The sequence below is a fragment of the Dicentrarchus labrax genome, unplaced genomic scaffold (assembly GCF_905237075.1).
Source record: "Dicentrarchus labrax unplaced genomic scaffold, dlabrax2021, whole genome shotgun sequence".
Classification (NCBI taxonomy): domain Eukaryota; kingdom Metazoa; phylum Chordata; class Actinopteri; family Moronidae; genus Dicentrarchus; species Dicentrarchus labrax.
This window is the reverse complement of record NW_026136705.1, coordinates 3,683,757-3,697,485: the sequence shown is the minus strand read 5'-3', so window position 1 is coordinate 3,697,485 and position 13,729 is coordinate 3,683,757. Positions and strand designations below refer to the sequence as shown.

Sequence of the window (13,729 nt, the reverse complement as noted above, 5' to 3'; positions counted from 1 at the left end):
CATCCCCCACTGTGGTGGTAAACTGATTCAGGTTCAAGGTTCTGTGATCATGAAGCAAACTATATTATGTTGTGTTATTCTATGTTTCATTTTACAGGCTTACAGTATAGTGTTTTATGTTCATCTTCATGTATTCGCACTCTGGTTGTCTCACCCTAGTTAGGAGAGATTCCAAAGACCAAGGCTGTCTCATGGAGAGTTGGGCATCAGATGTGTTATGACTACTGCTTGTCAGACATTAGACGTCACCAATAGATATCCTTGGGAAAGAGGCATATAATAGAGTGAATTTCTTTGTTCAAGTCAGTTGATTCTCGAGACAACTCGGTTTGCTTGTATCCTGTGTTGATGCAAATAAATCTTGCACGTGACGTGAAACTGTCAATTTTCTTTGCTTTCTGGGAGTCTGTGTCACCATCCTGGGTACCTTCAGTTCAGGAGTTTGTGGTCTCTCACTATAGTCTAGATAGCTAAAAGTTTAAGTCAGATTAGACATCGATTGAGGTGCATTGAGACGAGAAAAATTAAACCACAACACCACCCCTATAATTTTAGTGCAGCTCCTTATTTTGGTGAAATATTTAGTACCATGTGGTGTTTGAGCTCCACATGCCAGCCAGTGTAGGCAGTGACTGTCTCTGAGTCGTCTGTTGATGAATTTAGAGTCTCTGTAGGTGGCACTGTAAGCTATGGTGTCTTTTATCTATCCATGTCTTCTTCTATCTATTGCAAACAAATAACTTGCTGCTGTAATTCATCACTCAGTTCACCTGGACAAATATAATGTATTATTATTTAAGGATGGATTATTCATATAATGTTCATCTTTTCATGTATTAGTTTTATATTTGTTACATGATGCGTCCTCACATTGTTTTGTACTTCTGACATGAATCTCCAAAGTGCTAACACAGGCCTCTGCTGTGCACCAGGATGTTGAGACTAATCGGTTGTGACGTTCCAGTGTGAACTCGGCAGGCTTCTGGCACCGGACCCCTTCCTTCACTGCCAATCCTCCATCTGCCACCGGATCCACTGCAGAGAGACGCATCAACGTGCGTCAACAGGATATAAAAAAACTAGAATATATGGGTTTTACAATAAAGCGGCAATTTTGATGCTTATATTATATTTTCACATGATAGCGTATGTGGACATGTGTGGTCAAAATCTTGTAGTGCGAGCCTCTGTTACGCTTTATACAACTCAGGGGGCACACGGCAGGGATGCACATTATTTTCAGAACAACCGTCTGTCTGCATTAAAGGATTTATAGAGCACATGTAAAATGTAGTAGGGGTGGTTTGGAGGCCATAACAGCGTCAGCATTAAACAAGGACATGTGGCAAAGTCCTTGTGAGATAAAATGTGCAATCCTGTGATAGAAAAGTTAGGTTAATGTGGACTTTTCTTGTTTTGCATATGACTATTTATTTATTTATTTATGTATTACAGTTTCTAGCTTAAACAGATTTTGTAATAGCAAGAAGCATAAAAAGTAACTTAAATATGATAATGGCACCAAAGATTTCAAAATCATTACTTAAATAAATGAAAGAAATTTAGTAAAAGGTTATCAGGTAAGTCAAAAATCAAACTGAATAATCAATTAATACTGAATACATACTGAAAAAGTATTATACTTTTCCTTTAACCTCCAATCAGTGGGTAAAAAAACTAAAAAGTTTTTTTTACCACCTTTCAGTTGATAAAATACATTTATTTTATTCTTTCATTATGTCTCAGCTCCTTTATTTTCCTCTTACTTGGTCATGAAAACATTAATTTATTATTTAATTCACCAGTTTCCTCAGCACATTTCCAGTTGTCCCTATGCATATATGATAATGAAATGGGTATGTTTATGGTTTGTGTTTATCTATGCACCAGCCTTGTGAACAATCTACCGATCTGAAACTAGTTTTAGATTCAGTGTCACTTCTCAACACTTCTCAAGACGTTTTCTCTGAATAATAATACATAAATCCACCTAGAAATCAAAGGAAAAAAGACTGAACTTGCCTGAGAATCATCAGGTTTTTAACTTTTCTACAGTATCAAAGTAATCCAGCCGTCATATTATGGGACATGTAGTTCAATAATGGTGCCATTGTCTCGACTCTGAAAACCCCAGAGCTAAAGCATTTTAATCAATTGCTAATAAGAAAGTACAGACACCCTGCTTCATAATGTTATCTTATCTTCAAGTGCATGTCTCTTGGCGTCATCAGGAACCATTGACCAAACTGGACAGACAGACAGACAGACAGACAGACAGACAGCAGACAGATGGATGATGATTTGATGTGATAGATAGATAGATAGATAGATAGATAGATAGATTTGGCAAGAGGCAGAGATTAGACACAATAATTGTCTTTATTGCCACCAACATTTTCTACTCTGTATTTCATGCATTAAAGGAAAATCACAAACCTCTGACTCCTGATGGAAGCAAGCAGAGACAGCACAGTACAGTAGTCAGCAACAATGGAAATGGAAATTACATTCAAGATTATTTGGCGCAGCAAATTCACCGATTCATCTGATTCATACGGTTTGACGTCGTTGCCAACTTCAGTGTGGAATACAATGTGTATCCATTGATACTTCCTCCTTTCTGTCAAATAAAACTTGCCCCCCAAAACAATTTCATACCTTGCCCTCTGTACCCTTGACTATGTGACGGTTTCCCATCCAAGCTAAACCTGATCTACAAGGGGAACACGAGAAACCCGGAGAACGTGGAGTACTTCCAGCCTCCCATCAGGTTCCCCCTCTCCAGTTTGAGGTAAGCCTTGTCCCCTCTCTCCATCATCACCAGCCCGGCGTTGGTAGCAGCTTCCCTGGTCACGTCCTGATCACCAGCGAAGGCTGAAATCACCGGCCAGCCGTTGAGAACCAAACTCACCTGAGAAAGATGGATGAGAAGAAGGAAAAAAGAGTGAGAAAAGGTGAAATTTACTGTTAGAAAATAATAGTCAGAAGACATGAATTGTGTCTGTATTTTTGTTGGTATTTAATAGCGCTGATTTTCATAAAAATGTCATGTTATCGAAATATTTTACTTTATCTTCTTCCTGTCGTAGAAAGTTTAAGAGGTTTGAGCCATAACAGTGCCAACAAGTGTTAGGCCTAAGCAGCCCTTTAGCTTAGCTTAGCATAAAGACTGAAAACAGGGGGAAACAGCTAGCCAGTGTCTGTCCCAAGGTCACAAAATCTGCCTACCAGCACCTCTAAAGCTCACTAATATATCTTTTTAATTATAACTGAACAAAAAACAAAGTTTTAAAACTATCTTCATTGTAAGGATCAAACAAACAAGCTATGAAGTGCTAATTACTGAGCTTTAAAAGGTGCTACTAGGTGAATTGTACTACTACTTGGGGACAGAGCCAGTCAAGCTGTTTGCCCGTTTACAGTCTTCATGCTATGCTAAACTATTCAGCTGTTTTTATATCATATTTAGCATACATACATACATGAGAGTGGTATTGATATTAGGGATTTTTATTCAACGTCTCAACAAGAAAGTGAATAATTTCCCCAAATGTGAAACTATCCCTTTAAGCTGTTGTTCTTACTTGTATTGTCTGCCGGTTGTAAACCTTAACCACGTGAAAGCTGAAACTGTAGACTCCTTTTCTTGGGGCCACAAAGATACTCCTTGCTGGATCAAAATGGCTGCCAACATTCACTAGGATCTAGAAGGAAAAGGAGATGAAGAGTGAGAATAAATAGTAGAATCAGGCCATGAGCCAAGCTACTATAACCTTTAGCAATATCTGATAAAGTGCCAGGACTGCGTTTGTTCATAAAAGATGTTATCTGAATGAATTCTTGCCTGGTTTTTCATCATAGTTTAGTCTGTTCAGGCTCCTGCCAGGAGAACAAGGTAAGGCGGAGCAGCATCACCACTCAGTATTGTTACTGTGTGATACTGTTCTGTCTACAAATAAACCCTCATTAAGACGCGATGTGCAGCGCAGTGTTTGCGACCTGGTTTAGGAAAGCTTCGTGGACTGGATGGAAATGGAGTGGAAACAACTACTGGCCATAAGATTAGTATGAATCCTAATGACTTTGGTGATCTTCAAACTTTTCCTTTAGTGCCACCATGATGTTCACATTTGAGATTTCAAGGTCTTAACAATGATCGGAAGGATTGCCATGAAAATTAATGCACACATTTGCGTCCCCCTCAGAATGAATTGTAATATCTTTGGAGACTCTTCCTTTAGTCCCAAATTATAATTTGTCCAAAAACTTTTAGCTTTTAACTTTTAAGTTATGACCAATTGCTAAACTATTCCCATCAGCCTCAGCTGACTTTGCAATTTTGTGTTCAGTACTAATAAGTGAATCTTGGCATGCTAACATGCTAAACAAGGAAAATATATTACACTTGCTAAACATCAGTATGGTAACAGTGTCAGTGTGAACATGAACATCTTTCTCTCGGAGCGTAATATGTGATAAAATCATCCAAACAAGGTGGTTGGTGAGCTAAAGGTTTCACTGCAAACGTAGTGTAATTTTTCACAATTTGGGCTCCTCAGTTCCAATTAAGGGAAATCTTATCAAATACAGACAATAGTATAGTATTCTTCTAACTTGCTTCAAGATGTCAGTGCCACCATTAACCCTACATATATGCCTGACTTTAACTGAGAGCAAGGCTTTATCATCCAACATCAGTGGCCGACCTCAGTGATGTTCTTGTGGCTGAAGCTTCTTAAAATCTTGTGTCTTCTTGCTTCTTCTAGGTTCCTCTGGAGAACATCTATAGCCCATATACTCAATAGGTGGACCAAAGCAAAATTTCTATGCAACCTGACTCAGTTGAGAGTCATTGCTATAATGTCTATAATGTCGAGTTAAAAGCTTGAAGGTATGTTCAGAACCAACCAATGCAAACAAAGGTTGACTCTAAAAACCATGTTTACAAAATGAATAGACAAAGAAATAATTGTTTGTTTTACTTGGGGAAAGCACAGAGACCAATTTTCTTAATTTGCAAAACAGTGGCAATACTGAAGAATTGTAAAAGCGCTTCGACACCATCATTTTGTCGCCTAAGCTCCGAGGTAAGAACCAAAAAACTTCACCATCTGAAGTCACATCAAGCTACTGGCAGAGTTAATGTAAAATCAATGGAATCAGCATTTTCAACTACAAAATGGTTTTAGTTTTGGTTGAAGTTTAAAAAACTTGGTGATACGATACAGAAATGTATTTTCTATACACCTTTTTTATAACGGAAATATCAGTATCTAAATCCATCTTTTCTGAGCCTGTGAAACTGGACATTTGCCAAGGGGACCTTTAAGACTCGTATTCTATAAAATAATCTATTAAAATCATTGTTCCTGATCGACAAAAAGCAGATGGACCTGTCACAAATGAATAATTTCTTGTTTATTTTGCAGGATGGACTGGTAAACCTCACACTGAAACCCACCTGGTCAAAGTAGATGGTCATGGTGCGGTTGCTCATCTCCGAGGGTTCGTGGTTGGTGTTGCGGATGGCTGAAAATGCCACCCGGCCAGTTCCTGACCTCACCGACATGCCCAGAGCGTTACCCGATGGCTCCGCAGAGGGGGTGGAGTCGCACACCACCAGACACTTTCCTTCCAACACAATTGGCTCTGTGTCATTCTGGCAACTGACCCCTGAGGGCCCCCAGAGGACCAGAAACAGCAGCACAATGAGAAAGACTTGGCGGGGAGCAAGGTAGGGCGAAGAGGGAGGAGATGGACAGGGCATAGTTCCAAATGAGGATGAGCTGTGGGTGTTTTTGGGCTTTGTTGGTGCACAGTGACAGTATGGCCACCACAAATCTTCAATGAGAATGAGTCTTCTTGGAGAACACCTCACTTTAGCAACAGGATCATGATTTCACATGGAAAGAAGTCGTCAACCAAGGGTTGAATCTGGCTTCTTACAGGACATTAAATGGTTCAGGTAATCCTTAGCTAAGTTCTGCCAACACTGGGTGGAGATGGACTGTAGAGGACTATTAGTTGGCACCAAGATGGCGGCTTCCCATAACAGCAGACAGGAAGTCCTTGTATGGACGGTATAAGTAAAGGTTATCCAGTTCCTCAAACCACAGCGAGAATGGCCGTCAGCCAGCTGGGCGATGACACACAAATCCAAACTGGTTTAAACACTGTCAAGGTTTCAGGCCTGTTTGAAGTAGATCACAGGACACAGGAAATGTTTGCATAAAACTTTTTCATTTTCCATAAATGAAAACAATGACATGACTGAAGCTTGGCTGCTTCAAGACGCTTTAGTATTTCAGGAAATTTCTGAGGAAGGTTTGATTGGAAAAGACAAATTCACAGTAACAATTACAGGAAAATTAAGTATATTTATCAACTAAGCTTTAAAATGGTGGGATGCATATGTTTGCTTATGTAATGTGTGTATATGCATGTATGTGATCATGTATAAAAGATTACCATCCAAACTACTCTTTCCCTTCTTTTTCCTCTACTTGAAAAATAGAGTTTAAAACAAACAATAAATTCACATAAAATCCAGCAATAACTGCTTTGTGGTGACAGAAATGGAAGGTTAAGAGAGCTTTTAGTATCTTGGTACTTAAAGAAATTGAGCTTTGATGTAAACTCTTTAGCAATATGTAAGAAAGGACAACATAGACTGTATTGTCTGTGGAATGTATCTGGATTTAGTGGCAAGTTTATGTTTATGTTTTATAGATGCATCATAGAATCAGTCCTGACTCACTGACTGACTCAATCCATCATAGCAAATCTGGATCATCCTCCTTTTAAAGAATTTAACGTTTACCAATGTGTTAAATTTAATTGCATGACAGACAAAATGTGTTTCTAAGGCAGTAAAGACCAATTCCTTAAGCAATTATAACAATGACATAATAATAATACTATATCACACCAATATAAGTGGTCTTCAGTTCTCAAACCGACAATGCTGTAGCATTAAACGCTGGAAAAAGCTGACCAAAGTGTTCGATGGTGAGAGGAAAATGATTATGATGAAGAATAAGAAGTGATGAGGTAATGTTTTGGCCAGGAAGAGTCCCAAGTGAGTAAAGCCAGCTGGACTCAGGAGGAGGTGGGGGCGCAGCGGACTATCACAATCCCACCACCGAGAGGCCATCTGTGGGTAAACACTCCCACTATTACTCCCCCTGAACCTTTCCAATTGAATCCCTGCAATTGCATTCCTTTACACAAACACATAAACATACTATAAATACAGATATAACAATACTAGCTAAAGCATTATGTGAATGGCAGATAATTAATACCATAACTGACTCTTGTACACTACATGAGAGCATCATCCTTCAATAAATGCTAAATCATGTATTTCTTAAATAAAAACTAGAGGAGTTTAGTTATTCATTATTAAGGAAATCCTGGATCATTTAGCAGTGTTGAATGAATCCCCACAATCTGTGCCTTAACAACACACCCAACAACAGAAAGTACAAGCATTTTTACAAAAACAACCCTTGCAACTATTGCCAGAAAAATAAAAAAAAACACCTACCTCTCACTGTGAGCGTTGGCTCTGCAGCGGCACACAGAAATTAGCTTTCTTTAGTGAAGTTAGAGCATCCAAAGAGCCCAGCTCCCCCGTTACCTTCAGCTTTATCTCTGCTCATCTCCCTCTCTTTTCCCCAGCTCTCCTTTTAACGCTCTCTCGGTTCCAGGGAACCCCTGTGTTCGAGCAGACGTTTAATCACATCACGAGTATTGCGGCCCTTCTGTTCTCACGGCTCCTTCACCCCCTACTGTCCCTGTTTCCCCTCCCTCTTCCTCATCCTTTACCTCAGAACATGGCAGAACTGAAAGACTCCATTACAAGCTGCTATCTTTTCTTTCTGTGGGTTTTTTTTTTGGCATGATTTGGATCATATGATGTGTTTTTTTCCCTCATAACAGTGGCAAGACAAATTAGTAGGATTTAAAGGTAGTCATAGTGAGATCAACAGTGTTGGAAGACCAAGCTCAGAAAAATCTGTGGTACCTTTGATTAGCTTTGTTTGAGTGATTTGAACTTCTTAAATATTTTTGGCAAAAGACATGGAAATTAGTTAAGTACATTTTCTTTTTTAACAGAGAGATCAACTGAAGCTGCAAACGAAGAAGGTAGATGAACAGGTATTGGTCTTAAATGAGTAAAATCAAGGAGGAGTGGACCACAGAGGACAGAGGACAAGGGACAAACACTTGACTTACTGCTGTTACTGGCATTATTTTAATTGTTTGACAGCAAAGGTGTGGTGTTACATAATAAATTAATCTGGTGCAGGTCAGGACACGGCGCAAACAATGTCATTACATGGTGACGACATCAACCGTCATTCTCATTCTCATTTACTCCATTTTGTATGAGAGTTTCTTGAAAATTAAAGTTCATATCATGCCCTACAAATAGTGACAGCCCTTTAATTTATGAATTTTTAATTTTTGCCAACTGTGAAATTACAATTTAGTTCTTATTTTTGTCTGAACTCTTACTTAAGTTACTTAAAGTTCAGGTAAGGCTCTGGTACATTCTGACACTAAATAAAACCTCATGCAGTAGTGTTTAAATTAACAATTAACAAAAGCCGAAGATTTTAAGAAATTAAAGACAGAATAGGCTGAATAACTATCTGCTAAAACAACATGTAAATAAATGTACAAACTCCTCTATTAGTCATTAACAACTAACATGGCACGTGAAGCCAAATGTCTGTGTGTGTAATAGGTAGCAGAAAATTACAAGTCTATTAATGTTGTGGTGCAGCTTAAACAAATTGCAAAATAATAATATAAAGTCAAAATAAATGAAACATAATAATATACTTATATTATACAACTAATGTGTATAATATAATATGTTCAAATTGACAAATTAATTGCCCTAAAGGTTGAGAATACAAAATCAATTGTGTCTTTGAGGCAGTAAAAGGGTGTGCATCATGAATAAAAAACTGTAACTCATGAATTTCAGCCTGTTGCAGGCCAGTGTTGGTCAACTGTTACAGTGCAATAAATGTGTTTAAACCAAAATAGGTTAAAACATTTTCATAATCTAAAAAAATAACTCAAATATCATCCTTTCAAATGACACATCACACATCCATCTCGATGGAAATGTTCTGTACCTCCCTGACCCTTCCCTCAACAGGACAGATAATCAACGGGGCGGTGTTCTTCCCATTATCTTGAACACAGGGGTTAAAGTACGGGTAGAGGGGCTCAGCGAACGTACACCCGCTGTAAGTGTAAATGTGAGTCTTTGCTTCTGCGTCGTAGAAGGACACCGACCCTTCCTCGTAGTCCAGGAACACACCCACTTTCCGAGGGGGTTCCTGGAGATGGAGGGTGACGGAGGGGCCAGCGCAGGCGCTGAGGCTGCCACCTTTCCGCCGGCAGATCGCCCAGTAACCACTGTCAGGACGCACCGTGATGGCTCCCTTCCTGTTGATAGACTCCCTGGCCACGCCAAGATCCCAGTCTGTTTTATCTCCAACCTGAAACACAACATACAAAAATAGAGTCAGACAGACAACAGCAGAACGAGATTTAAACAGCTTTAAACAGTTTTAAACTGCTCAGACATGTGTGCTTTAAATTAAGTGCTTCAAGATTCACTTTAAGCACTTAATTTCACTATATCTTGTTATATCTTGTGTCTTTTAAGGCTTTTACTGTATGATATGTTAAATTAGGTGTCATTTCAACTGGAAAATGCGGTAAAGATTTTTCTAAACAACCAGCAGTACAAGCCAAAAGAAATAAACATTCTATCAATGTCAACAAGTCTAATGCTGCTGATATGCATCTGCAGGGTCTTGTGTGGTAGTCTGACAGCACTTCAGGAGCTTAAAGCGTGTTTTCTTGTTTCTGAGCACTTACCTGAACAACCCAGTAGCGTCTCCCAGATGTGAAGCTTTGTTTCCCTAAAACGCAGACGCAGGAGTCAAATCGCTGAGGATTGTCTGCGAGTGGGGCCTTCTTCTGGCTGCTGAGGCTCACCTGTGGAAAAGTATAATTATCGTTATCATCATCATCATCCTACTCTTTCCAATGATGCTGTAACCTGATATCAACTGTCATTCACATTTTTAGTTACATTTTGAGCCTCTTTGCTCTTAATTCTCACATGCTTTTCACAACCTAGTGTCACATTACAACTAATTTTAGTTCAACCGGCTGCGTCAGAACAAAAGATAATAATAATAATAATAATACATTTTATTTATAAGCGCTTTTCTAAATACTCAAAGACACTTTACATAAAAAAATCACTGTCTTTACAGTCTTCAATGTCAGAAACTATTCTGGAGTATTAGTTTCCTTTAGGGAGACTGTGCTCTTCACACATTTAATAGTCAATGATAACAATCAGACAATACCTGCTTTCTGTCTGGAGACAGGACCAGCCAGCCGGAAGCAGTCTCGGGATCCAGAGTGACATCCACTGCAGAGAAGAAGAAGGAAAAACAGTGAGTCGGGTGATAAAAGGGCGATTATCAAGGTTGTTGAAATAAGCAATAGATGTATGATTGTGAACGTACCTGCATATTGATTCATCTTGTCTGCTTCTGCAAAAAGGGAGAAGAAAAATTGTTTGTTCATGCATTGATTTTCACAATAATCCTTTCAATCTTTGGCTGTTTCATGAAGTAGAATCTACCAAAGGTTTACTGACCTTCTGCAGACAACATGGCTGAAAGTTCCTGGCAGATGTCCACAAGCTTAGCAATGGCTCTCCTCACAGTCCCCATGCAGTTATCTGAGTGGACCGCGACCTCAGACCACTCTTTAGTGGAGGGGAGTTTACTTAGAGACGGGAAGCTCTAAAATGGAAAGGGTTTTTCATGAGTTCAGCTCTTAAAATGTTAACAACAGCAGAGAAATGTTAAAAGGCAGTTCAGGTATCCAACCTGTAGGAGGTGAAGAGGGTTCTGAGTGAGCTCCAGGTGCTGCAGCTCGCTGTTCCTCATCTGCAGGTTGTTGATTTCCTCTTCCAGCTCGACAAGCAGCTCCTCAGCTCTCCTCTCAGCTTCTTCCTGCTTCTCCTTGAGCTCCTCGACCAGCCCGGCATCTTGTCTCTCAATGGCGGTTATCAGCATGGTGCAGGCCTGAGCACTGCTCTGTATCTCTCTCTCTGTGTTTTTCTATCGATCGAAACAATAGGACGTGAATTTACGGAAAAGCCCCCCAGACTAGTTCCAACTCTTCTTGAACATGCATCCGTACGACAATGCTGGACTTACTTTGCTTAGATCCACTGAATTTTTTATCTGCTCCATTTTTCTCAGTCTGGCGTGGATCATCTGTTGAATGCTGGCTTTTGTCTCCCTCAAATCAGTCTGCAAAAGGTAAAAAATACACAAAACGTTTGATATAATGTGCTGGAAAGTGCACCAAAAAAATCAAGAGGAAAGCAGGTAGGAAGGACTGATTTTCTTTTAAGTTTATACAAATTTTAGTCTGAGTTTAAAGGAAGCTGCTCGATAAAATAGGCTTTTCCTCACCTCGATCCTCTTGCTCTCCTCCTCCATGGGGACGGTCTCGTGGTGTTTGTGGTCCCTCCCTGTGCATTTTACACACACGGGCATCTGGTCTCTCTTGCAGAACATTGTCAGCGGCTTGTTGTGCTTCCTGCAGAGGTGACTGCTGGGGAACGTGGCCGGGTCCGTCAGGCGGTGTCTCTGCAGTGCTGGATCCCTCAGGTGTGGCATAAGGTGAAGTTCGCAGTAAGACGCCTGGCACACGAGACATGACTTGACTGATGTTGACTTGTTTCCACAGCAGATATCACAGGGAACTTCTTCAGCCTCGAAAAGCTGGTTTGGGGAATGATTCTCTCTTCCTGGTGGCGCCAGAATGTCGACATCCTCTTCTTGTTTTGATGTGGGTGACTGAGACCTTTTAATTCGAATTAAATCCTGTTAAATCTCAATTAAATAAAAAAAAGCTTTTCTTTTACATACTAAAAATAATTTAAAAAATTCAAAACACACCTTTTAATGATTTCAACAATCTCAGCAAATGCTCGGTTGATCCTGAGTTGAGGACGATTTGCGAAAGTCTCTTTGCACAGCGGACACTCCGACTTGTCCTTCGTATCCCAGAAGCCTTCAATGCAGTCCAGACAAAAGTTGTGTCCACATGGGATGGAGACGGGGTCGGTGTAGGTGTCCAGACAGATGCAGCATCTGAACTGAACCTCAAATGGCACGGAGGCCGCTGAGAAAAAAACCCCACATTATATCACTTAAACATGAGTATTTGAGTGAAAAACACTTTTGCTGATTGTGTCTGATGATTTCTCTGATGATTGAGTATAAAAGATAAATCTAGTATTGACCAAAATTAAACTATACTCTACAAAACGCTGCTCATTGCATAATACAAATAAATGCTCTCTTCAATGACCAGTTCTTGCCGGCCAAGAAATAGCAGCTCATTGCCAGCTCTACTAGATTTGGAAGAATAAATGAAGAGTTTTTAAAAAATAAATCAAAAGGTAGAGACCAAATTTGGCTGTAATTAGTCCTTGTAACCTACAACAAGTTGCAAACACTGTTAGACATAAACACTTAATGAAAGAGGACTTTTAATTTGAAATAACTAAATAATGTTTGCAAATGCTGCAATAAAAGACGGTCATGTTGCAGGTTCCTCTCTTCTATATCCGTAGTATTCTTGTTATTAACAACTTTCTTCTTTCTCAAATAGCAAATAGTTTTTTGGTGCATTTGGAAATCATCTGCTTTCATTTACAAAATAATTTTTGAATGTTTTGTCATCTATCAACATGTTTTAAATTAATTAATTAATTAGTATAAATTAAAGCTGCTTTGCACTGCATGTATTACATTGCTTTTTTGTTGCAGTATTGATCTTACCTATTAGGGTTGTCATGTTCAGTGTCCTGATCTTTCTCACAGAAGCAGCATGTAGTTCAGATGCAGCGTTCAGAGGTTTAAATACTAAAGTGACTCTTTGTCTGCAGGGTTTGTCACTCTAATCACACTATTGTCAAGCTCCACCTCCCTGAAGGAAGGCTGAGATATATTTCCCCACATTAGTCGGGAATTGTGGTTCTTCTGGTTCTTCTGGTCTTTCAGCTTTACACTGAGGTTGCGCAGTCAACCTCAAAGTCAAAAACATCATCATTTAGGATAATACATGTAAAAGGATAAAGAGTTAAATGAATACATTAAGTTTTTACTGTCATACAACTTTGGGCTTGCAAGGCACCACAAGTTTATATGAGCCTGTGTTGCGTAGACATTTCAAAATAAAATAAAAAAGAACAAAAGAACACAGAAACAGTATGTGTGCGGGGTGCTTTGCCAAGAATGACCAAATGTTCATCATGCATCAGAGACTGAGAGAGTTAAGTTTTGTCACATCTCTGTTGCTGCAACCAGGAAGACAAACCAGTTTTGCAAAGTTACACCTTTTTTTCCCCAGAGGAATGAAAAAACAAAACAACTCACAGCCAAAAGGGGAATTTTGTCATTCCGTGCATGGTTGTGCAAGTTCACACTCTACAAGATCTAGCTCAAAGATCAGTTCAAGCAGATAAAAAGTTAGCTCCGTTTTGCTTTTCTTAAATGCTTTGTTCAGACCAAAAAATAAAAAATAATAATTAACAGAGGGAGTTTGTGTATTTTTCTTTTTCTGAATGCAATGAGGCATTTACCTGTACTGTCTAGGA

The 13,729-nt window shown here is 39.3% G+C and overlaps 2 protein-coding genes across 2 annotated transcripts; both read right to left on the bottom strand.

Annotated features, from left to right (window-relative positions):
- Positions 1-2,360: 2,360 nt before the first annotated feature.
- si:dkeyp-74b6.2 (cerebellin-1) lies at positions 2,361-7,759 on the bottom strand. The gene is made up of 4 exons (XM_051401837.1): positions 7,550-7,759; positions 5,462-6,190; positions 3,585-3,704; positions 2,361-2,911 (listed from the first exon to the last, which is right to left on the bottom strand). The coding sequence occupies exons 2-4, from the start codon at positions 5,765-5,767 to the stop codon at positions 2,714-2,716; spliced, it is 624 nt and encodes a 207-aa protein (XP_051257797.1). The 5' UTR covers positions 5,768-6,190; positions 7,550-7,759; the 3' UTR covers positions 2,361-2,713.
- Positions 7,760-8,232: 473 nt separating this feature from the next.
- Positions 8,233-13,058, bottom strand: LOC127364368 (E3 ubiquitin-protein ligase TRIM39). The gene is made up of 10 exons (XM_051401836.1): positions 12,912-13,058; positions 12,024-12,249; positions 11,535-11,928; positions 11,274-11,369; positions 10,941-11,174; positions 10,706-10,853; positions 10,572-10,598; positions 10,410-10,474; positions 9,910-10,029; positions 8,233-9,524 (listed from the first exon to the last, which is right to left on the bottom strand). Exons 1-10 carry the CDS (start codon positions 12,925-12,927, stop codon positions 9,123-9,125), a joined length of 1,728 nt encoding a protein of 575 aa, XP_051257796.1. The 5' UTR covers positions 12,928-13,058; the 3' UTR covers positions 8,233-9,122.
- Between the last annotated feature and the right edge of the window lie 671 nt (positions 13,059-13,729).